Source organism: Oncorhynchus masou, unplaced genomic scaffold, assembly GCF_036934945.1.
Source record: "Oncorhynchus masou masou isolate Uvic2021 unplaced genomic scaffold, UVic_Omas_1.1 unplaced_scaffold_1704, whole genome shotgun sequence".
Taxonomy (NCBI): Eukaryota; Metazoa; Chordata; class Actinopteri; order Salmoniformes; family Salmonidae; genus Oncorhynchus; species Oncorhynchus masou.
Genome location: NW_027007199.1, coordinates 57902 through 82280, shown reverse-complemented (window position 1 = coordinate 82280; position 24379 = coordinate 57902). Strand labels below are relative to the sequence as shown.

General features: G+C 41.4%; 1 protein-coding gene and 2 long non-coding RNA genes across 10 annotated transcripts; all 3 read left to right on the top strand.

The window, feature by feature from the left end:
• Nucleotides 1-4138: 4138 nt before the first annotated feature.
• LOC135532048 (uncharacterized) lies at nucleotides 4139-12827 on the top strand. The gene is made up of 5 exons (XR_010454267.1): nucleotides 4139-4262; nucleotides 7553-7644; nucleotides 11811-11888; nucleotides 12170-12493; nucleotides 12613-12827. It is a non-coding gene; the product is annotated as an uncharacterized LOC135532048 (long non-coding RNA).
• Nucleotides 12828-14190: 1363 nt separating this feature from the next.
• Nucleotides 14191-16828, top strand: LOC135532054 (B-cell receptor CD22-like). The gene is made up of 6 exons (XM_064959703.1): nucleotides 14191-14432; nucleotides 15049-15312; nucleotides 15517-15613; nucleotides 15706-15760; nucleotides 15871-16106; nucleotides 16681-16828. Exons 1-6 carry the CDS (start codon nucleotides 14192-14194, stop codon nucleotides 16826-16828), a joined length of 1041 nt encoding a protein of 346 aa, XP_064815775.1. The 5' UTR covers nucleotide 14191.
• A 2123-nt stretch (nucleotides 16829-18951) lies between these two features.
• Nucleotides 18952-24379, top strand: LOC135532052 (uncharacterized). 8 transcript variants are annotated; one of them, XR_010454274.1, is made up of 6 exons: nucleotides 18952-19024; nucleotides 19184-19261; nucleotides 19807-19875; nucleotides 20065-21370; nucleotides 23497-23558; nucleotides 24302-24379. It is a non-coding gene; the product is annotated as an uncharacterized LOC135532052 (long non-coding RNA). The 8 variants fall into 8 exon arrangements; XR_010454270.1 differs by having other exon boundaries at nucleotides 20047-21370; XR_010454272.1 differs by having other exon boundaries at nucleotides 19795-19875.

Below are 24379 nucleotides of genomic sequence, written 5' to 3'. Positions count from 1 at the left end.
TCTACTGGGTGTGTATTTTTAACTCTGGCTATCATACCTGGGTTGTTACTGTGATTCTAGACCATGCTAGCCCACTGAGCTAAAGTGTAGACATTAGCTCCTGTTAGCTAACATGAATCTCCAGGTCTAAGACAAGGTTATCTCATCATTACAGACCAGCTCCGTTCACTGAAATCACACCCAGTCTGTTGTTTGGTTATTCCACATCTAAATTATACATACTTTAATGTGAGTGTGTATACCTACAGCTATAGACTGTCCAAAATAGCACCCTATTCCTACATAGTGCACTATTTTCTACCAGAGCCTCATAGTCACGGTCAAACATAGTGCACTGTGTAGGGGATAGGGTGTCATTTAGGTCACATTCATAATGTTGGGTTGTTTTAAGGTTGCTGTAATGGATTTATTCTGACCATGGTCCCCTCCCTTCCTCTCCTCCTCTGGTCCCCCTGTCCCTGTCTCTGGGTGGGGAACATCACCATGGACCTCACTGAGAAACACATATTGGACCTTTTCAAAACGTATGACCATCATGCCCCATCTGTTTTAGTTCTGTATCTGCATCTCTAACTACATGTTAGTCAACAGACGCTCTTATCCAGAGACTTACAGGACTTTCAGAGTTCCACATTCTAATTATATCTCCCCTCAGCTACAGTACAGAACATAGAGAGCATCACAGTTCTACAATCTAATTATATCTCCCCTCACCTACAGTACAGAACATAGAGAGTATCAGAGTTCTACATTCTAATTATATCTCCCCTCACCTACAGTACAGAACATAGAGAGTATCAGAGTTCTACATTCTAATTATATCTCCCCTCAGCTACAGTACAGAACATAGAGAGTATCAGAGTTCTACATTCTAATTATATCTCCCCTCACCTACAGTACAGAACATAGAGAGTATCAGAGTTCTACATTCTAATTATATCTCCCCTCACCTACAGTACAGAACATAGAGAGTATCAGAGTTCTACATTCTAATTATATCTCCCCTCACCTACAGTACAGAACATAGAGAGCATCACAGTTCACAGCTTTGTGAACATCAAGAATAGCAACATGGCTGCTCTCGCCTTGGAGAGGCTCCAGGTGAGTGGTGGGATGAAACATAATGCTGTCAAATGCATTTTACTATGTGAGATGTGCTTTCAATTATTTAGCTTGAAAAAAAAGGAGATTGTACTTTTGGGAATATGCTATTGGTTCCTTTGTACTATTGTGACAATGCTTGTACTATTGGGACTAGGCTATTGGTTCCATTGTACTTTTTTGACTCTGTTATTGGTTCCTTGAACTTTTGGGACTATGATATTGATTCCATTTAATGTATTTTGACAGTGGCTGCTGTTATATGTATTTTGACAGTGGCTGCTGTTGTATGTATTTTGACAGTGGATGATGTTGTATGTATTTTGACAGTGGCTGCTGTTGTATGTATTTTGACAGTGGATGATGATTGTATGTATTTTGACAGTGGATGATGTTGTATGTATTTTGACAGTGGATGATGTTGTATGTATTTTGACAGTGGATGATGTTGTATGTATTTTGAAAGTGGATGCTGCTGTTTGTATTTTGACAGTGGATGCTGTTGTTTGTATTTTGACAGTGGATGATGTTGAATGTATTTTGACAGTGGATGATGTTGTATGTATTTTGAAAGTGGATGCTGTCTTTTGTATTTTGACAGTGGATGATGTTGTATGTATTTTGACAGTGGATGATGTTGTTTGTATTTTGACAGTGGATGATGTTGTATGTATTTTGACAGTGGATGATGTTGTATGTATTTTGACAGTGGATGATGTTGTTTGTATTTTGACAGTGGATGATGTTGTATGTATTTTGACAGTGGATGATGTTGTATGTATTTTGACAGTGGATGCGGTTTGTCCTACTGTCCAGGTGGTGGAGCTGGAGAGCACCAGACTGGTGATTTGGTACCCAGACCGCTAGGTCCTCTCCTCAGAGGACCAACCTCCTACCGAGACCTCAACACCTCCTCAGCCTCCCAGTACGCCGCCACAGGGTAAGGACATCCAACTATATGTCAAAACATCAACTATATATTATAAACATATATAAGCATTTATAATGTTGTATTCTAAATTGCTACTAATCTATGGGCCATGAATTGTACAAAATTACAGATAACTGACAGAAGGTGGGGATGGGAGCACTTGCGTGGAGGTGCTTGTGTTTTCATACTGTTTGTTTGTCTTTCCCAGGACCAGGAGGATGGCTCCCATCAATGGTGATGAGTGTTTCTTCTGGAGGACCACTGGCTGCCTGTATGGTGACAAATGGAGCATCAAACACAAGCCTGACCATAGAGGAAGAGACAGGAAACCATGGCCACCCAGACTGACCACCCTGACCACCCTGACGACCCTGACCACCCTGACCACCCAGACTACCCTGACTACCCAGACTACCCTGACCACCCAGACTACCCTGACGACCCTGACCACCCTGACGACCCTGACCACCCTGACCACCCAGACTACCCTGACCACCCTGACCACCCTGACGACCCTGACCACCCTGACCACCCAGACTACCCTGACCACCCTGACCACCCAGACTACCCAGACCACCCTGAACACCCAGACTACCCAGACCACCCTGACCACCCTGACCACTCAGACTACCCTGACTACCCTGACTACCCTGACAACCCTGACCACCCTGACCACCCTGAACACCCAGACTACCCTGACTACCCTGACCACCCAGACTACCCTGACTACCCTGACCACCCAGACTACCCTGACCACCCAGACTACCCTGACCACCCAGACCACCCTGACTACCCTGACCACCCAGACTACCCTGACTACCCAGACCACCCAGACTACCCTGACCACCCTGACCACCCAGACCACCCTGACCTCCCTGACCACCCTGACTACCCAGACCAACCAAACTACCTTGACCACCCAGACCACCCAGACTACCCTGACCACCGTGACCCACTGACCACCCTGAACACCTCGCATCGTCCGGATATAACAGAGGGAAGAAGAAGAGGAGGAAGAGGAAGAACAGAATAATGAATATGAAGATTGAGGTAGAGGAATAGGGACCGTGTACCTACCTTAAAAGGGAACAGGAAGCTTGGACAGAATGGGGGTGTTGGGGGGGGAACCACTTTTGTAGTCATCTGACACACAGCACAGACAGAACACTGGACATACAGTATGAGTGTGTGAAGTGTCAATCAAAGTGAAGAGGAGGGCTCCTCTGATTCCCTTTCCCTGCTCCCTCAGCCTGAGCTGATTTTGAATTCAATTGCAAATGAATATAGGGCCTGTTCCAGGCAGACTATATTACAGTCGCCTGCCAGATGTCACAATGCCTGGATAGGTGTTTGTGTTTAAGATATCAGTTAACCTGCGTTTCCTGACTGCGCAATCGATGATGTGGCACACAACCATTGGTTGCTGCACACAGCTTGACTGCAATATAGTCAGCCTGGAACGCCCTCAGTGTCCATGCGGTGTTCTAACATCCACACCAGACCACCTTAACTGAAACAAGTAGTGTGCTGCTGTGGATATTGGATCAAGGCCCGTATCTTCAGTTCAGTGATTTTATACATGATGTTCAGTGGACTAATTCAATTCAAGTTGACTAAAGTGACAATATGAGGAGCACAGAATGATTGATGAGAGCATCAATGTAAAAAGACAATCTGTCTGTATCCTCTCAGCATGTGGGGGAGCTGGGTGAACAAATGACTACTGGTTTATTATGACAATCAGTTGTATTCATTCATAATAAAATACAGTTTAATCAACTCAGATGTAGTGTCATTGTTAATGTAATGTCATTATTCAGAAAGGCTATGGATACTGGTGTTCTAAAACCCAAAAACAGTTTTAGCAACATGTTTGGGGAATGAACAGCACCCCACCAGAACTAGTGTTTCTCAATCCTCTCAGGAGGGACCCATCTATCCACTCTCCATATTGGAGCCACCAATGAAGAAATACAAGTAGCCTATGACATATCAGACAGACATTTCTTGTAAAGTCCTCTCTCTCCTCATGAAGATGTTCACACCGTTCTTAAAGCCCTTCACTGGCGTGTTGGTTGCCAGGAAGAGGCATCATGAAGACAGGAAGCCAGCTCTGCAGCACCTTTCAGCCCCTCAGTACATCTAGTTGCTGTCAACCACAGAACTCACACCATTCTGTTTCATTCTCTGTTTGGACAGTGAGCTCACCTCCCCTCTCTCTCCTCACGCTGTAAGTACGCTTGATGATGTCTATCTTTTCATTATTATTGGTTTCTAGTCCTCAAACTTCTGATATGACAATGTTTTTATATTGCTGTTTTGTTTGTCTGTTAGCCTAGACATACATAATGTAGACCTAAATACAGTTTGTTTGTCTGTTAGCCTAGACATACATAATGTAGACCAACATACAGTTTGTTTGTCTGTTAACCTAGGCATACATAAGGTAGACCTTCATGCAGTTTGTTTGTCTGTTAACCTAGACATACATAATGTAGACCTACATACAGTTTGTTTGTCTGTTAGCCTAGGCATACATAATGTTGAACAACATACAGTTTGTATGTTAACCTAGATATACATAATGTAGACCTCCATACAGTTTGTTTGTGTGTTAACCTAGACATATATAATGTAGACCTACATACAGTTTGTTTGTCTGTTAGCCTAGACATAGATAATGTAGACCTACATACAGTTTGTTTGTCTGTTAGCCTAGACATACATAATGTAGACCTTCAAACAGTTTGTCTGTTAACCTAGACATACATTATGTAGACTACATACAGTTTGTTTGTCTGTTAACCTAGACATACATTATGTAGACCTACATACAGTTTGTTTGTCTGTTAACCTTGACATACATAATGTAGACCTACATACAGTTTGTTGTCTGTTAACCTAGATATACATAATGTAGACCTCCATACAGTTTGTTTGTGTGTTAACCTAGACATATATAATGTAGACCTACATACAGTTTGTTTGTCTGTTAGCCTAGACATAGATAATGCAGACCTACATACAGTTTGTTTGTCTGTTAGCCTAGACATACATAATGTAGACCTTCATACAGTTTGTCTGTTAACCTAGACATACATTATGTAGACTACATACAGTTTGTTTGTCTGTTAACCTAGACATACATTATGTAGACCTACATACAGTTTGTTTATCTCTGTTAACCTTGACATACATAATGTAGACCTACATACAGTTTGTTGTCTGTTAACCTAGATATACATAATGTAGACCAACATACAGTTTGTTTGTCTGTTAATCTAGACATACATAATGTAGACCTACATACAGTTTGTCTGTTAACCTAGATATAAATAATGTAGACCTATATACAGTTTGTTTGTCTGTTAAGAACCTAAAGTGAACCTAACTTCAACGTCAGGAAAAACAAGCATTTTAAAACCACGACCTGGAGAGGTAACACCGGCGATCAACTTAACACTTTACAACTAAGCACGCTGAAAATAAACAGGACTTCTGCAGAGTTGCACACACTGTGGTCCAACCAACAGCTCCACACAGAGAGCCAGAAGAGCTTTACTTCCTCCTTCCTGACTGCTGATGTGCTCTTAAAGTGGCAGCGCACGGTGAAGGATCTGTGCAGGATTTCACCACAACATGAAACTATATATGGATAACAGGCTACATTAGACTATATATGGATAACAGGCTACATTAGACTATATATGGATAACAGGCTACATTAGACTATATATGGATAACAGGCTACATTAGACTATATATGGATAACAGGCTACATTAGACTATATATGGATAACAGGCTACATTAGACTATATATGGATAACAGGCTACATTAGACTATATATGGATAACAGGCTACATTAGACTATATATGGATAACAGGCTACATTAGACTATATATGGATAACAGGCTACATTAGACTATATATGGATAACAGGCTACATTAGACTATATATGGATAACAGGCTACATTAGACTATATATGGATAACAGGCTACATTAGACTATATATGGATAACAGGCTACATTAGACTATATATGGATAACAGGCTACATTAGACTATATATGGATAACAGGCTACATTAGACTATATATGGTTAACAGGCACCATTAGACTATATATGGATAACAGGCTACATTAGACTATATATGGATAACAGGCTACATTAGACTATATATGGATAACAGGCTACATTAGACTATATATGGATAACAGGCTACATTAGACTATATATGGATAACAGGCTACATTAGACTATATATGGATAACAGGCTACATTAGACTACATATGGATAACAGGCTACATTAGACTACATATGGATAACAGGCTACATTAGACTACATATGGGTCCTGTGTGGCTCAGTCGGTAGAGCATGGCGCTTGCAACGCCAAGCGTCGTGGGTTCGATTCCCGCTGGGGCCACCCATATGTAAAAGTAGTGGCTCCAGCCGACTTGTAAGTCGCTTTGGACAAAAGCGTCTGCTAAATGGGATATATAAATGGGATATATATGGATAACATGCTACATTAGACTATATATGGATAACAGGCTACATTAGACTATATATGGATAACAGGCTACATTAGACTATATATGGATAACAGGCTACATTAGACTATATATGGATAACAGGCTACATTAGACTATATATGGATAACAGGCTACATTAGACTATATATGGATAACAGGCTACATTAGACTATATATGGATAACAGGCTACATTAGACTATATATGGATAACAGGCTACATTAGACTATATATGGATAACAGGCTACATTAGACTATACAGTATATGGACAGCAGCAGTCAATACAGCAGACTATGGTGATGATGATACTGATTTCCCTGCTAACTAATGCTACTACCAGTACTGTACACAAGGGGCAACAGTGTAACATAATATGATAGAGGCATGTTGTACTACAGACATCAGTGTTTTGGTGCTTAAATGTGACTTTGTCAAGTAGACAGTGTTGTGTTTCACCATTCTATCTGATGTATTGTCAGTTTGTAATGTTGTTATTCGCCCAACATTATTGAGGACATTTTTATTAGGATGGTGCAGTAATGTTGAGATGCCAGTAGGAGGAGCTCTAGTCCAGAACACTGGAACCTTCAGTACCACGTTGATGCAGCTGATGAGGAGTGTAAATTGAATGTGTTTGTAGAATAGAATGAATGACATCATGGAACTGACCAAATGTAAATGGAACTTTGACCTGTTCCATGTAGAACTCAGAGGGACAAGGCAACACATTCTGAGATATTATAAACATTCCATATAGAACAGTCAACATATTGTTAACATGGTTCTGTATTTAAATAAAAGTGGATTTGGGGAACATTTAGTCCATTATAGAAACGTAGGACCCTCTCTAATACAGTAACCTCCGTTCTCTGACATGATGTTCTGGTCCTCATGCATGTTAATGAGGAAGGAAAGGAAGGAAAGGACAGTTCTGGATCAGCTACTTGTGTTCTGACTACTATAAATATGTATCAACCACAGAACTGACACTTCAGAACTGACACTTCAGCAGTTCCCACACACTACCAGACAGTTAACTCACTGTACAAGACCTCTCCCCTTCACTTCACTCTGTAAGTACACTTGACAATATCTTGAAATATAGTTTTTTGGTTCTTTGTTTTTAGTAATATATACATAAGACACATACTTGAGGGTAATGTATCATTTTACTCCTTGTTATGTTTTGAGTTATGTTTTGGTTGTTACATCCGGGTCAGTATTCATAAAGTGTCTCAGTGTAGGAGTGTTGATCTACATAGGGATGAGATGATTAACCAGGGTAAAAAAGACATGCAGACAAACATTGTAATACTGCAGTGTGTGTGTGTGTGTGTGTGTGCGGGGGATTTCTACATTGCTAGACATGACGGCCTTGTTGACCTGATAGCCAGCGAGGTGAGACCAGTAGTCTCACCAACAGCACACATGCATAAACATTCTTGTGTAAGGGGTCACCTTGTTGGCGCTGGAGAAGATGGCTGACGTTTTATGGGCTCTTATTAACCAACTGTGCTATTTTGTTAGTTTTTTCTTGTTGTTTCTAACTTATTTTGTTCATAATGTTGCTGCTACCATCTCTTATGACCGAAAATAACTTCTGGAAATCAGAACAGCGATTACTCACCTTGAACTTATTGAAGAATTTCTCTTTAATGAGTTGGACGAGAGGGATTTACTCCAGACATCCGAACAGGACCTCATCCCCGTCATTCGTAGGAGAAAGAGACGGAAAAGATTTTGCGGAAGAAGATCGGGTGCCTTGTGACGAGTGGTTAATGTGCAGTTGCCACCTGTGCTGTTAGCCAACGTGCAATCGCTGGATAATTAATTGGACAAACTAAAATCACATATATCCTACCAATGGGACATTAAAAACTGAAACATCTTATGCTTCACTGAGTCGTGGCTGAATGACAACATGAATAACACAGCTGGTGGGTTATACACTGTATCGGCAGGATAGAACAGCAGCCTCTGGTATGACAAAGGGTGGCGGTCTATGTATATTTGTAAACAACAGCTGGTGCACAATATCTAAAGAAGTCTCAAGGTTTTGCCTGCCTGAGGTAGAGTATCTCATGATAACCTGTAGACCACACTATCTACCTAGAGAGTTTTCGTCTTTATTTTTCGTAGCTGTGTACATACAGTGGGGAGAACATGTATTTGATATACTGCCGATTTTGCAGGTTTTCCGACTTACAAAGCATGTAGAGGTCTGTATTTTTTTTTTCATAGGTACACTTCAACTGTGAGATACGGAATCTAAAACAAAAATCCAGAAAATCACATTGTTTGATTTTTAAGTAATTAATTTGCATTTTATTGCATGACATAAGTATTTGATCTACTGTTCTCTGCTACCGCACGGCAAGCAGTACCGGAGCACCTAGTGTAGGTCCAAAAGACTGCTTAACAGCTTCTACCCCAACCCATAAGACTCCTGAACAGCTTCTACCCAACCCATAAGACTCCTGAACAGCTTCTACCCAACCCATAAGACTCCTGAACAGCTTCTACCCAACCCATAAGACTCCTGAACATCTTCTACCCCAACCCATAAGACTCCTGAACAGCTTCTACCCCAACCCATAAGACTCCTGAACAGCTTCTACCCCAACCCATAAGACTCCTGAACAGCTTCTACCCAACCCATAAGACTCCTTAACAGCTTCTACCCAACCCATAAGACTCCTGAACATCTTCTACCCAACCCATAAGACTCCTTAACAGCTTCTACCCAACCCATAAGACTGCTTAACAGCTTCTACCCCAACCCATAAGACTCCTGAACAGCTTCTACCCCAACCCATAAGACTCCTGAACAGCTTCTACCCCAACCCATAAGACTCCTGAACAGCTTCTACCCCAACCCATAAGACTCCTGAACAGCTTCTACCCCAACCCATAAGACTCCTTAACAGCTTCTACCCAACCCATAAGACTCCTTAACAGCTTCTACCCAACCCATAAGACTCCTGAACAGCTTCTACCCCAACCCATAAGACTCCTGAACAGCTTCTACCCCAACCCATAAGACTCCTGAACAGCTTCTACCCCAACCCATAAGACTCCTGAACAGCTTCTACCCCAACCCATAAGACTCCTGAACAGATGGCTACCCCAACCCATAAGACTCCTGAACAGATGGCTACCCCAACCCATAAGACTCCTGAACAGCTTCTACCCCAACCCATAAGACTCCTGAACAGCTTCTACCCAACCCATAAGACTCCTGAACAGCTTCTACCCAACCCATAAGACTCCTGAACAGCTTCTACCCCAACCCATAAGACTCCTGAACAGCTTCTACCCCAACCCATAAGACTCCTGAACAGCTTCTACCCCAACCCATAAGACTCCTGAACAGATGGCTACCCCAACCCATAAGACTCCTGAACAGCTTCTACCCCAACCCATAAGACTCCTGAACAGCTTCTACCCCAACCCATAAGACTCCTGAACAGATGGCTACCCCAACCCATAAGACTCCTGAACAGCTTCTACCCAACCCATAAGACTCCTGAACAGCTTCTACCCCAACCCATAAGACTCCTGAACAGCTTCTACCCAACCCATAAGACTCCTGAACAGCTTCTACCCAACCCATAAGACTCCTGAACAGCTTCTACCCAACCCATAAGACTCCTGAACAGCTTCTACCCCAACCCATAAGAATCCTGAACAGATGGCTACCCAGACTATTTGCATTCCACCCCCTCTTTTTACTCTGCTGCTACAATACTCTCTGTTATTATCTATGAATAAGTCACTTTAATAACTCTACCTACAAGTACATATTACCTCAATTTCCTCGACTAACCGGTGCCACCGCACATTGACTCTGTACCTTTACCCCCTGTATATAGCCTCACTATTGTTATTTTATTGCTGCTCTTAATTATTTGTTACTTTAAAAACAAAAACATTGTTGTATTTTTCTTAAAACTGCATGGTTAGTTAATGGCTTGTAAGTAAGCGTTTCACTGTAAGGTCTACACCTGTTGTATTCGGCACATGTGACAAAAACAATTTGATTTGAAGCTGGTTTAATGTTGATTATGATGTGTTTTCCAGTGGGCAAAATACTCCATATATTGTTGTTGGGGGGGTGCAGGGGGAGGTACTAATTGTTGAAATGGGCTACTCATTTAACATCAACATAGAGCAGGTCTTTACAGAGAATCTGCTTAAATACCAGCCCCACGTGGTGCTTGGACAGCCTGGGTGGAGGTGCAAGCTGGTGGCACTGAAATGTGTCCGTCTCAGCCACTCACACAGGCTTGCAGTACGTGGCCTCCAATTTGCTGGTCTGACAAAAACTAGGGCAAAATAAGTGGCTAGGTACTGCTCTGTTTCAGCTGACATGGGCAGTTTAGCTGTTTGGAGAGGGAGGTGCTTTCTGTACTCTTAAGTGCCATGCATTCAGGGACCTTTGAAATGTTCAATTTGATTGGTGATTCAAATAAACTATTTAAAAAGTGTGTGTGACACAGTGACTTTAGCTGAGGGTCCTTTAGGACCAGACTGATAGGGAGTAGAGTTGACATCTAGACTGTGGAGGATGTGTGTTTTCTTCATCCATAACAACCAGCTCTCTAGACTTTGATACAGACTCCATGGGCCTTATGGGCCTTCAATACAGGTGTGTGTGTGTGTGTGTGTGTGTGTGTGTGTGTGTGTGTGTGTGTGTGTGTGTGTGTGTGTGTGTGTGTGTGTGTGTGTGTGTGTGTGTGTGTGTGTGTGTGTGTGTGTGTGTCACAAGTGTAGAGAGTCAGGAGGCAGTTGCAGGTTTAGAACTACTGAATGTCATAAAATAATAAAGTACTCAGGAAATAGCAGGACAACAAGCAACATTTACCAAATTTGCCAAAGCGAAGGCTGGTCTGTCCTGTCCTGTCCTGTCCTGTCCTGTCCTGTCCTGTCCTGTCCTGTCCTGTCCTGTCCTGTCCGCTGTCCGCTGTCCGCCCGCCCGCCCGCCCGCCCGCCCTTATTTTTGCATCATACATCATGTCAGGTTAAATAGACAGATGTAGACAGACATGCAACTCGTCACACACATTACATACTGACAGTATTCATATAGACAATCATATAGCACAATACAACAGAACACAATATGAGCCTGGTTCATTTTCAGTAATGAGGCCCTGTACCCCATTTACAGTTTCTACTTCAATGTATCAGGTGGAGTTATTCACCAGCTATAGAGTGAGTTGTTGTTTATGTTTCTAAGACTGCAGGGTGGGAGATGCAACAATGGCCTTGAGAACAGCAGGAAGTGTGTTGGTGGTCTTTCTCTGGTCTGTGGCAGGTATGGTCTCATTCTTATCTTTAAGTTGCTCTGTTTAACAATCTACAGACATTTCTAAAAGGATAAGAATCATAATGTTGTTCTGGTGTGTTCTGTTAGGAGTCTCCACTTCACTTAAATAGTTATCTTTCACACCTCACTGAGTGACCCTTATCTGTGGTTTCCATCCACACTCAACTCAGCAACTATGGCAACAAAGTGTGGACAAACCTTACTGTCAGTGTGAGCCGAAAGACCTTGACTTCATTCTGATTCCCTTTTGTTGTGTGACCTTGTTTCAGTGATTCTGGGTCAGAATAGCAGGATTGTGACCTACACCAAGAATAGTTTCTGTACCTTGAAGGGGTCAACAGTGGATCTATCCTGCTCTTACACATATCCCAGAGGTCATACAGTCACAGCAACCACATGGTATAAAAGGAAGAGTTTGACCTGGACTCACATCCAAGATAAATATGAGGATCGTATAGAGTACCGTGGGAATAAGGAGAATGACTGCACCCTGACAATCACAGACCTGAGAGAGGAGGATTCAGCATCATATTACTTCTCATTTTCAACAGGCTCAAGGACATCTGGCTCAGCTGTCACTCTCTCTGTCACAGGTTCTGTAATCTGACATAAAGAGAACAGTTACCACTTCAAATTATGTATTACATTTTCAATGAGAACTTGGAATGGTGCTGACTGACAGATGTTCTCCATTGCTGTTTCATAACTACAGATCTAAAGGTGACTGGGGGAACAAGAGGGGAGTATTGGAAGACACTGACCTGTAGCACCACCTGTACTCTGACTGACAACCCCACCTACATCTGGTACAAGAACGGACTCAAAGTAAAGGAGGACACTTCCAGCCTGGACTCAGACTCCTTTAGTGATGCAGACAGTTACTCCTGTGCTGTAAAAGGCCATGAGGATCTCCTCTCTCCTGCAGTGTGTAAGTGTGGACTTTTACATACAACATTTGTTTCAGGTCGTCAGACGATCATTATTTAATTTGCTGTGAATGTGACGTCCACTTCTGCTTTAGTTCTGTATGCTTTGCCACGCAGTGTTGAATGGGCTTCAAGATATATAATCAAATTCATGAAAATGCAGTCAATGGATGGATTTACTTCTACCAAATACCTTTCATTACGTTGTTGAGCCTGTACACCATTGCACTACTTTTTTTGAGCACTGAAGACCCATGAAAAATAACTACTAAAGTTTAAAAACTACAAAGCTGATAGTCACTTCCTGGTTACTTTCACAGCATATGATTTAAACATTGTTGTGTTGTTGTTTTCATTGATACTTGGAGGTGAGGTGCCCTGATTGGTGTCACTCGTTGGTCAGAATGTGTTACAACTGTGGGGTTTTATTTTGTTTTCCTCTTCTTGGGTAAATGTTGTGGAAGCTCATGTCTTTTTGGTCCAGTTGTTGTTGATAGTAATTTTCAATGGACTCCCCCATGAGTGTCTTTCAGAGCCCACTGGTCTCATTTTTGTCTTTGTCAGTGACTCTTTTATTAATTCCCATTTGTGTTTTGGTTACATTTGAGGTTTTCTTGCTGGGGAACGTAACAGCATAAGTGTATACAGTAGATATTGTAATTAAGAATTTTATAAAGGTGTTATATTGTCTTGTATTTCAGGTCAGAAGTGTTGGAGTGTGACTTACACCCATCAGAAGATCTGTGCTTTGAAGGGGTCAACAGTGGACATATCCTGCTCTTACACATATCCCAGTTATCATGAGATCAAACAAGCTTTCTGGTTTACTAAATGGTCTGGTATGGAGGCTGAAGATCTGAGCTCAGTGCCAGGGTATGAGGGTCATATAGAGTACCTTGGGGATAAGGAGAGTGACTGTACCCTTAGAATCACACACCTGAGATTGAGTGACTCTGCTGGGTTCAGGTTCAGATTCATAACATCTGGAGGAAATTTTTCTGGCTCACCTGTCTCCCTGACTGTCACAGGTAATCTGTCACTCATCTCACATCTATGACACATATCTAGATAGCTGTAATGTGAGTGTTGTTTGTATGTATGCTAATGAGAATGTTGTGTTTTAATCTGTTTTATTGATTCTAAGGAACCCAGGACTTCCTGGAAAACAGTGGAAATTATTACAGAGTTGACTGTCCTGTCTAAATATATCAAATTAATGACCGTAATTACCTTATTTAAGGGCAGTCATGCAGACACTGCAGTGTTATGTAACAGGGAAGAAAATATATAATATTTCACATAAGAGGACATATATAGGAGGAGAATAATGATGTGGTTCCTTTTACTCTAGATGCTGTGTTGGAGATGGATCCTACATCTGTGTCAGAGAGGGAGAATGTCACACTGAGATGTAGAACCAACTGTACACTGGACCCCATCACAGCCTACAGTTGGTATAAGAATGGACAGTCTCTACCAAACAGCAACACCTACTCTCCTGTCTATATCCTGTTCTCAGTCAGCAGTGAGGATACAGGCAGATACTCCTGTTCTGTAGAAGGACATGAGGATCTCCCCTCTGCTGAAGAGACTCTCACTGTCACATGTAAGTACATTGGGGATTTTAATGTCCAGTTTGATATACTGACAATGTTGACACTTGAATTTAGAATAGATTGTTTTACACAATAATATATCTATCAATACATATTTTAGTGTGTAACATCCTGTCACTCCCTGACCATAGAGAGCCCTCGGTTCTCTATGGTGTTTAGGTCAGAGCGTGACTAGGGGGGAGTTCTAGTCATTTATTTTCTATGTGGCTGGTTTGTGTGGTTCCCAATTAGAGGCAGCTGGTCATCGTTGCCTCTAATTGGGGATCATATTCAGGAAGCCCTTTCTCCCACCTGCTTTGTGGGATGTTGTTTTTGAGTGAGTTCATGTTGCACCTCAGTACTGTCGTTGTTAGTTTCTTGGTTTATTTTAAGTTTCACTAAAAATAAAGATGTAGAACTCCACTCATGCTGCGCCTTGGTCCGTCTCTCCACACGATCGTGACTCATCCATTTCCCTGAATGTGCATTACCACAATGTCATCATTATTTATTGTGATTCTGTTTCACATTTTCTTTTGCTCTGAATTAATAATTTATTATAATTTATAAATAATTTCAACTAAACACAAATGTTGCTATAAATAAATACAATGTATTTTACACCAGATGGTCCATGGAACACCTCAGTGTCAGTCAGTCCCTCTGGTGAATTAGTGGAGGGCAGTTCAGTGACTCTGACCTGCAGCAGTGATGCCAACCCACCTGTGGACAAATACACCTGGTACAAGAAGAACGTAACCTCACCAAAAGCATCAGGACAGAGTTACAGCATCACTAACATCATCTCTGAGGACAGAGGAGAATATTACTGTGAGGCCCAGAATGGAAGAGGATCTATGAACTCTACAGCTCTGATGATCATTGTAGCAGGTAAAGTTACATCTTCAATACAAAATGATGTTCAATAAGAAATGATGTTTCAAGGTAATATTCTTCTAGTTTGCCTCATTAAACTTTGGTTTATAACTATACATGGGCTTCTATATACAAGTATTGCATTAATGTCCTGTTTTGCTGTATGTTCGTTTTCACTTCATAATAACCTGTACTCATATCATCTATATGATCTTTTAGGGAAACAGACCTCAGTTCTAACTGCAGCTGTAGGAATCATAGTGATTGTTCTGGGTGTCATACTGGCTTCATGTCTCTCTAGACTCATGTGGTTCAGGTGAGTGAAAATGCATATTTTAAAGATTATTTCACTTTATTATCTTCATTACTTCATTAATATATTCATTCACTCATTCATTTACAAAACAGGAAGAAGGTCTCCAAAACCACCTCTGACACAAGACACACAGCAGGCAATGAACAGGTCTGTTGAAACAGATGTAGGATTGTCTTTATTGCTTTGTGGGACATTTCCACTCTTCATGCTGTCTGTCCCCAGGTCTATTTATGTTGTCTGTTCTCTCTCTCCATCAGGGAGACTCTAGTCCAGTGTATGACAACATCTCAGGCATGGCCTTCACCCCTACTGCAGCACAGACAGCGGCCACCGTCGACCAAGATGACATTCACTTCGCCAGCGTCCACTTCTCTCACTCCAAAAACCAGGAAGTGCCTCTGTACTCCACCGTCCAGCTGCTTCAACCCCAGAAAGAGGATGAGGATGTCCAGTACGCTGCTGTGAATTTCAACCTCCCCAGTGCTGCCACCTGGTGAGCATATTCTGCCATTACAACAATATAGAGTCTATACTATGTAGAACATGTGACCACACAGACAGCGTCAAGGCCATTCATATGCTGCTGCTTATTGGAGGAGAGGACAAGTATGTCATTAAAATAAGGACAGCAGTTGACCCCTAGTGACCCCCTCATTGCTCCCTGATAACTCCCTCCATCACTATCTGAGGGTTGAAGGAGAAATCTTCATGTCAAGTGACATTTCATTGAACTCTATGGTGAACTCTAGGGGCATACTATGGTGTGACAGTGAACATTTTGAAAAGTTGCAGTTTTAATGTCTAAAAGGTTCCAGGGCCATTCTTCAGGCCAAATGGCATTTCCTGAAACTACAAACTCAACAATTTACATCTCAAGACAGTTACTATGATATGTCTATAATGAAGGAGGGATGTGATGTGATGATGGTTTTGAGTAACTGCTCTGCTTGCATTCCAAATGGCACCCTATTCCCTATTTAGTTCACTACTGGTCTAAAGTAGTGCATGCAAAAATGGAGTAGGGTGCCATTTGGGACTCACATTCAGTTTAATGTTTCTTTCTTCAGGTCCACGGTGGTACAAGCAGCTGAGGAGGATCCCTCTGTTCTCTACAGTACAGTCAACAAACCCAGAACCAAGAAGTCCTTAACACTGAAAATAACAAACCCAGAACCAAGAAGACCTGAAAATAACAAACCCAGAACCAAGAACTGAAAACAACAAACCCAGAACCAAGAAGAACTGAAAACAACAAACCCAGAACCAAGAACTGACAAAAAAAAAACAGAACCAAGAAGAACTGAAAACAACAAACCCAGAACCAAGAACTGAAAACAACAAACCCAGAACCAAGAACTGAAAACAACAAACCCAGAACCAAGAAGAACTGAAAATAACACACCCAGAACCAAGAAGACCTGACAAACCCAGAACCAAGAACTGAAAACAACAAACCCAGAACCAAGAAGACCTCACAAATCCAGAACCAAGAACTGAAAACAATAAAACCAGAACCAAGAACTGAAAACAACAAACCCAGAACCAAGAAGACCTGACAAACCCAGAACCAAGAACTGAAAACAACAAACCCAGAACCAAGAACTGAAAACAACAAACCCAGAACCAAGAAGACCTTGTATATCTGGACCCATATATAATAACTAAGTGGTATAATTAAGCAATAAGGTCAGAGGGGGTGTGGTATATTGGCCTATATACTGTACCACAGCTAAGGACTGTTCTTAAGCACGACACAACGCAGAGTTCCTGGATACAGCCGTTAGCTGTGGTATATTGGCCTATATACTGTACCACGGCTAAGGACTGTTCTTAAGCACGACACAACGCAGAGTTTCTGGATACAGCCGTTAGCTGTGGTTATATTGGCCTATATACTGTACCACGGCTAATCACTGTTGTTCTGCACAATGCAGAGTGCCTTGATACAGCCCTTAGCCGTGGTATATTGACCATATACTACAAGCACGAGGGCCTTATTGCTATTATAAACTGGTTACCAACATAAATAGAAAGTAAACAAATTTGTTGGTGTCATACCAGTGTTCTATTTTCTGAAATACTGTATGTGAAATGAAATGCTTATTCAGCCAATCAGCATCCAGGACCTAAACTACCTGGTTTATAATAGTATCTAGTAATATACAGTGCATTCAGAAAGTATTCAGACCCCTTGACTTTTTCCACATTTTGTTATGTTACAGCCTTATTCTAAAATTGAATAAATAGTTTTTTTCCCCTCATCAATCTACACACAATACCCCATAATGACAAAGCAAAAACAGGTATTTAGAAAGGTTTGCAAATTGATTAAAAATGTTCTTTACATTGTTGGTTTGTTCTGTATCAATTTTTTACATTTTCAAATGTTATTCAACCCCGAAGTAGACCTGACTCCACCCACTTCTTCCCCGAAGTAGACCTGACTCTGCCCACTTCTTCACCGAAGTAGACCTGACTCTGCCCACTTCTTCACCGAAGTAGACCTGACTCTGCCCACTTCCCCCCCGAAGTAGACCTGACTCCGCCCACTTCTTCCCAGAAGTTGACCTTGTGAGCATCGTAGATTTGCATGTTTCGCTCTCTGATCGGATTGTCTGAATTCACTAGTTGAGTGTCAATCACAGAAAAAAACAACATTGATGAAAATACATTTTGAGAAAATGTGAATCCCTCGTCCGATTCCTTGACCCCTGGCAAAGACATAGAATGTGTATAGGGCAAAGATTTCAGCTTCGCCTGTTCCACTGATATGGATTCAGCTAACAAATATGGAAACTCCAATGTTCACACCAGTCTCATACTTTTAAATCCATGACGGGAAGAGTGAACTTGCACACTTGGTAAAGGGTTGGGAATCGGGACCTCAGTCTCAGGCACCTTATTACCAGTTTGATATTTTGTTATTGATCCAAGTGGATGAGGACATGATTGGGACATATGAAGAGAGACTGGAGGCTGCAGTAATGTTGAGATGCCAGTAGGGGGAGCTCTAGTCTAGAACACTGGAACCTTCAGGAGCACTTTGATGGAGATGATGAGGAGTGATGGGTCACATCTTGTGAGGAAACACATTAAGAAACCATATAGAACAGTCAACACTTTGTTGTGGATCTGTATTTAAAGAAAAGACTATGTTGAAAATGGACTGCATTTTGCCCCATTAAAAAATGTAGGCCCACTCCTCAAATGAAGAAATGTAAATAGCTATGCAGTCTTTATCAGTACTTCCAGTACATCCCTTTCTGACATGGTGTTGATGCATGTGATTGTCTTAAATGCCTGACCAGGCTACTTTCACAATGTGTCAGTCACTAAAATCACACTTCTTGTTTCTCTGCACAGCTACGACAGTAAATTGACTCACTGTACAAGACCTCCCCCCTTCACTCTGTAAGTACGGTTGACGAGATCATAAGATATATATGTACTGTATCATTTTACTTTTACTTACATTTTTGACACTTTGTGAATATGGAACCTGGACTGTTTTAATGGATCAGGTGGAGTTATTCACCAGCTATAGAATGAGTTGTTGTTTATGTTTCTAAGACTGCAGGGTGGGAGATGCAACAATGTCCTTGAGAACAGCAGGAAGTGTGTTGGGGGTCTTTCTCTGGTCTGTAGCAGGTATGTGGTCTGTAGCAGGTATGGTCTCATTCATAATGTTTTAGTAATGTTATTCTGTGTGTTCAGTGACATCGTCTGTTAGGGGTTGTACTTTCACACCACTCAGAGTATCTGTCCTTTCTGTGGTTTCCTCACACTGAAGGGGTCAACAAAGGAGCTGAGTGTGAGGTTTCATTACACATCATCCCAGTCAGGCTATACAATCACAACAACCTTCTGGTTCACTAGAAATGATGCTGCTGTTACATGAAATCTGAAATCATGTGACTCTGAGTGATGAACCAGACTACACAGGTCATGTGACGTACTGTAGCAACAATGGTGAAGAATGGCCACACCCTGACAATCAGAGATCTGAGTGGAGTGTGACTCATTCCTATCAGGTGCAAGTTCAGTCCTTTATAACAGATCAGACCCTGAAGGAAATATCAGTGGTGATCCTGGAGTAATTCTGTCTGTCACAGTTACATTCAATTATTTTTTACTGTGTCACAATAGTCCCTTTCTACTATTTTCCCTGTACCTTGACACAGCTCTCTCTCCAGAGTGTCCATCCTGACCCTAACTGTGACACACACACCACTGAAAATGAGGACCAGACACTCTGGCAGTAGGTATGTTATAACATATTCATATATGTGTTTATTTTGTATATAATATTTGTGTTTGTGTGTGTGAGTGGGTGACAGAGAGAGATGAACACAGAAAGTAGAAGTAAGAGAGAATGCTATAGAGCAGTGTGTAAAGTGTTCATACTGTGTTTCCTTTGTCGCTGTCTCTCTGAGTGTGAAAATCCCCCACAGTGACACGTTCACATCTCTTCAGAGAGACTCTCAGCACTCCGTATATCAGACCATCCAGGGGAGAAAACCACCACAGAACCTGGACTGATAGAACCACCACAGAACCTGGAGGGAAGAGAACCACCACTGAACCTGGAGGGAAGAGAACCACCACTGAACCTGGAGGAAGGAGAACTACCACAGAACCTGGACTGAAGAGAACCATCACAGAACCTGGATGGAAGAGAACCACCACAGAACCTGCAGAGAAGAGAACCACCACAGAACCTGGAGAGAAGAGAACCACCACAGAACCTGGAGAGAAGAGAACCACCACAGAACCTGGAGGGAAGAGAACCACCACAGAACCTGGAGAGAAGAGAACCACCACAGAACCTGGATTAAAGAGCTATGGCACCAAACCAAAGCTAGTCCTTACACTCTATTCTCTTGCTAATATATTGTTATAATATAATGAAGGTTCACCCAAGTTACAAAATGACACATTGGTTTCCCTTCCCTTTTAGCAGTCTATGAACATGGTGACATCAGTCCCTGCTTTGGTTTAGTTTCCCCTGACACTGTTTCCACCTGCTAACGTTTTAGCATTCGTGGCACAAATCCCATTCGTCATGTGACTGATAAGAGGCATTTCTCGCACATCATTTCGAAATCAATCAAAAGTTTAAAAAAATGTGTTGTGAAGGTCAACAAAGTCACTTCTAGATGATTTGAACATGATGAGAGAAATCTTAATATCAGTCCCGTGACTTGAATGGGATTTTTCTAAATGTGGGAGTGTTTGACATAGTAGCTGACTTTATAGGCAAGTCGAGATCTACAAATCACCTTGCATGATGAATAACTACTCAATATTATTTATAGATCATTCAGTCAGTCACAATTTACCCATAATACATCAGTTTTGATGTTCTCGAACACTGTCTGAGTGACTGCTGAAGGAAGCCTTCTCTGCATAAGCTTCTTGGTCCCTGACATAGAGTTGGATAGAAGGTACATCTTGACATCTTTGTCATGATGTCTTCTGTGACAGAATGAGCAGCACCATTGAGGGCTATTTCCATATTAAAGTAGTTAATATCTTCAACTTCCATAAGTTTAATAACAGTCGGTATACCAACTGAAATGGTGTATTCAATGGCTTTAGTCATGCTAAAATGGGCTTTGAAGCAAGTACGCCCTCTATTCAACTCTATTGTCCCTGACTGCTTCAATGTTGTGTCAACCAGACTTCAAACCTCACACTCAGTGTCTATTTACATAGACTTCCAGTAAGTTAACTTGCAACACATCTCCCCTTCACTCTGTAAGTATGCTTGATGATATCTTAATAAAATATGTTTATTTTATCATTTGTTTGTTTCCATGAACTTCTGTATCCTGTTATGTGCATGGCGATGCTATTGTAATGTATGTTTTGTTTTTCTGTTATTTACAGTATACTCTGTAGATGTATTTCTGCATATTTAATCTGATACAGTATTGTACATGTGGTTACACATATAATACTTTAGCATGGTATTTTAAGGACTCTGAAAGCAATAGATTGTTGTGGAGACTTGTTTGAAAATGACCTAAAGTAAGACTGAGAGCAACGGTGATTAGGTGTATGCTTCGTAAGAGCTTTAGGAGTAGTATTAACATGAGACACAGTGATGGTGGGTTGTGTTTAGGAGTAGTATTAACATGAGACACAGTGATGGTGGGTTGTGTTTAGGAGTAGTATTAACCTGAGACACAGTGATGGTGGGTTGTGTTTAGGAGTAGTATTAACATGAGACACAGTGATGGTGGGTTGTGTTTAGGAGTAGTATTAACATGAGACACAGTGATGGTGGGTTGTGTTTAGGAGTAGTATTAACCTGAGACACAGTGATGGTGGGTTGTGTTTAGGAGTAGTATTAACATGAGACACAGTGATGGTGGGTTGTGTTTAGGAGTAGTATTAACATGAGACACAGTGATGGTGGGTTGTGTTTAGGAGTAGTATTAACATGAGACACAGTGATGGTGGGTTGTGTTTAGGAGTAGTATTAACATGAGACACAGTGATGGTGGGTTGTGTATAGGAGTAGTATTAACATGAGACACAGTGATGGTGGGTTGTGTTTAGGAGTAGTATTAACATGAGACACAGTGATGGTGGGTTGTGTTAGGAGTAGTATTAACATGAGACACAGTGATGGTGGGTTGTGTTTAGGAGTAGTATTAACATGAGACACAGTGATGGTGGGTTGTGTTTAGGAGTAGTATTAACATGAGACACAGTGATGGTGGGTTGTGTTTAGGAGTAGTATTAACATGAGACACAGTGATGGTGGGTTGTGTTTAGGAGTAGTATTAACATGAGACACAGTGATGGTGGGTTGTGTTTAGGAGTAGTATTAACCTGAGACACAGTGATGTGTTTAGGAGGTTGTGTTTAGGAGTAGTATTAACATGAGACACAGTGATGGTGGGTTGTGTTTAGGAGTAGTATTAACATGAGACACAGTGATGGTGGGTTGTGTTTAGGAGTAGTATTAACATGAGACACAGTGATGGTGGGTTGTGTATAGGAGTAGTATTAACATGAGACACAGTGATGGTGGGTTGTGTATAGGAGTAGTATTAACATGAGACACAGTGATGGTGGGTTGTGTTTAGGAGTAGTATTAACATGAGACAGTGATGGTGGGTTGTGTTTAGGAGTAGTATTAACATGAGACACAGTGATGGTGGGTTGTGTTTAGGAGTAGTATTAACATGAGACACAGTGATGGTGGGTTGTGTTTAGGAGTAGTATTAACATGAGACACAGTGACGGTGGGTTGTGGTTTTGTTGGTTTAAATGCACACACTCAGTATCACTTCCCTGTTCTCCTTTCCTGTCTGTCCTCTGACAGACCTCCCGAGTCATATCAGAAATCTGTATATACACATTAGACTTTACAGAACATGTTCCTCTGTAGCTCAGTTGGTACAACATGGCACCTGCAACGTTATGGGTTTGGTTCCCAGGACCACCCATTGGTGCTCTAGTCTAGATCACTGAACCTTCAGTACCACTTTGATGCAGCCGATGAGGAGTGATGGTCATGGGTGTGTAAATGGAATGGGTTCTAATTGAATAACATCATGGAACTTTGACCTGTATATACAGAACTCAGAAGGGCAAGGTAGGTTATTAAAATGTTAACGTTATAAATAGTTTAGTTTGTTTACATTTCTGTATGTAGTTAAAAGACCACAGTGAAAATTGACATTTGTTTAATAAAATAAATATATGCCCAGACTTGTCTTTTACACAATTTCTGTTCTATTACAGTAACAGCACTTTTCTGGCGTGTTGGTCTGGTTGTCGTGGATGTTAATGTCTTTAATAAACAGGAAGGACAGTTCTGCATCCACTACTTGTGTTCTGACTGCTTTTATAATGTTTCAACACTTCAGGTTTTCACTCACTACCAGACAGTTGACTCACTGTACAAGACCTCTCCTCTTCACTTCACTCTGTAAGTACACTTGACAATATCTTGAAATATGTTTTTGGGTTATTTGTTTTTATTCATAAGTCAAATACTTGAGGGTAATGTATCATTTGTGTGTGTGTGTGTGTGTGTGTGTGTGTGTGTGTGTGTGTGTGTGTGTGTGTGTGTGTGTGTGTGTGTGTGTGTGAGAGAGAGAGACAGAGAGAGAGAGAAAGAGAGTGAGGGTGAGAGTGAGAGTCACTGGCTGTTTAGCCTCACAGCTTGGTGATATGAGTTGTCATTGAACCTGGTGGTCAGTCTTTAGGCTGCTGTTGACGGACCGTAGAGGATTGAACATTTATCCTCCTATATTTGGGGTTCTGAGAATAAAACAGCTTCAGAACAATCAATGTAGAAATATGTGTTTACAGTAATACAGACCTGTTCAATAGGTGATTGTTGTTGTTGTTGTTTACAATGATGATGATGACTACTGTATATATTAGGAATTTATTTTTTGCATTTTTTGCATTTTGCATCATGTCAGTTTAAGTAGACAGACGTAGACAGACATGCAACACATCACACACATTACATACATAGTGCAGTAGACTTACAGACAGACAGTATTCACATAGACAACCATATAGCACAATACAACACAACACAATATGAGCCTGGTTCATTTTCAGTAATGAGGCCCTGTACCCCATTTACAGTTTCTACTTCAATGTATCAGGTGGAGTTATTCACCAGCTATAGAGTGAGTTGTTGTTTATGTTTCTAAGACTGCAGGGTGGGAGATGCAACAATGGCCTTGAGAACAGCAGGAAGTGTGTTGGTGGTCTTTCTCTGGTCTGTGACAG

Coding starts and splice junctions, on each gene's coding strand:
- LOC135532054 (XM_064959703.1), top strand. CDS start 14,192: ATGGATCCTACATCTGTGTCAGAGAGGGAGAATGTCACACTGAGATGT. Junction 15,313..15,516: donor TCTGATGATCATTGTAGCAG/GTAAAGTTACAT, acceptor ATGATCTTTTAG/GGAAACAGACCTCAGTTCTA. Junction 16,107..16,680: donor CTCCCCAGTGCTGCCACCTG/GTGAGCATATTC, acceptor TTCTTTCTTCAG/GTCCACGGTGGTACAAGCAG.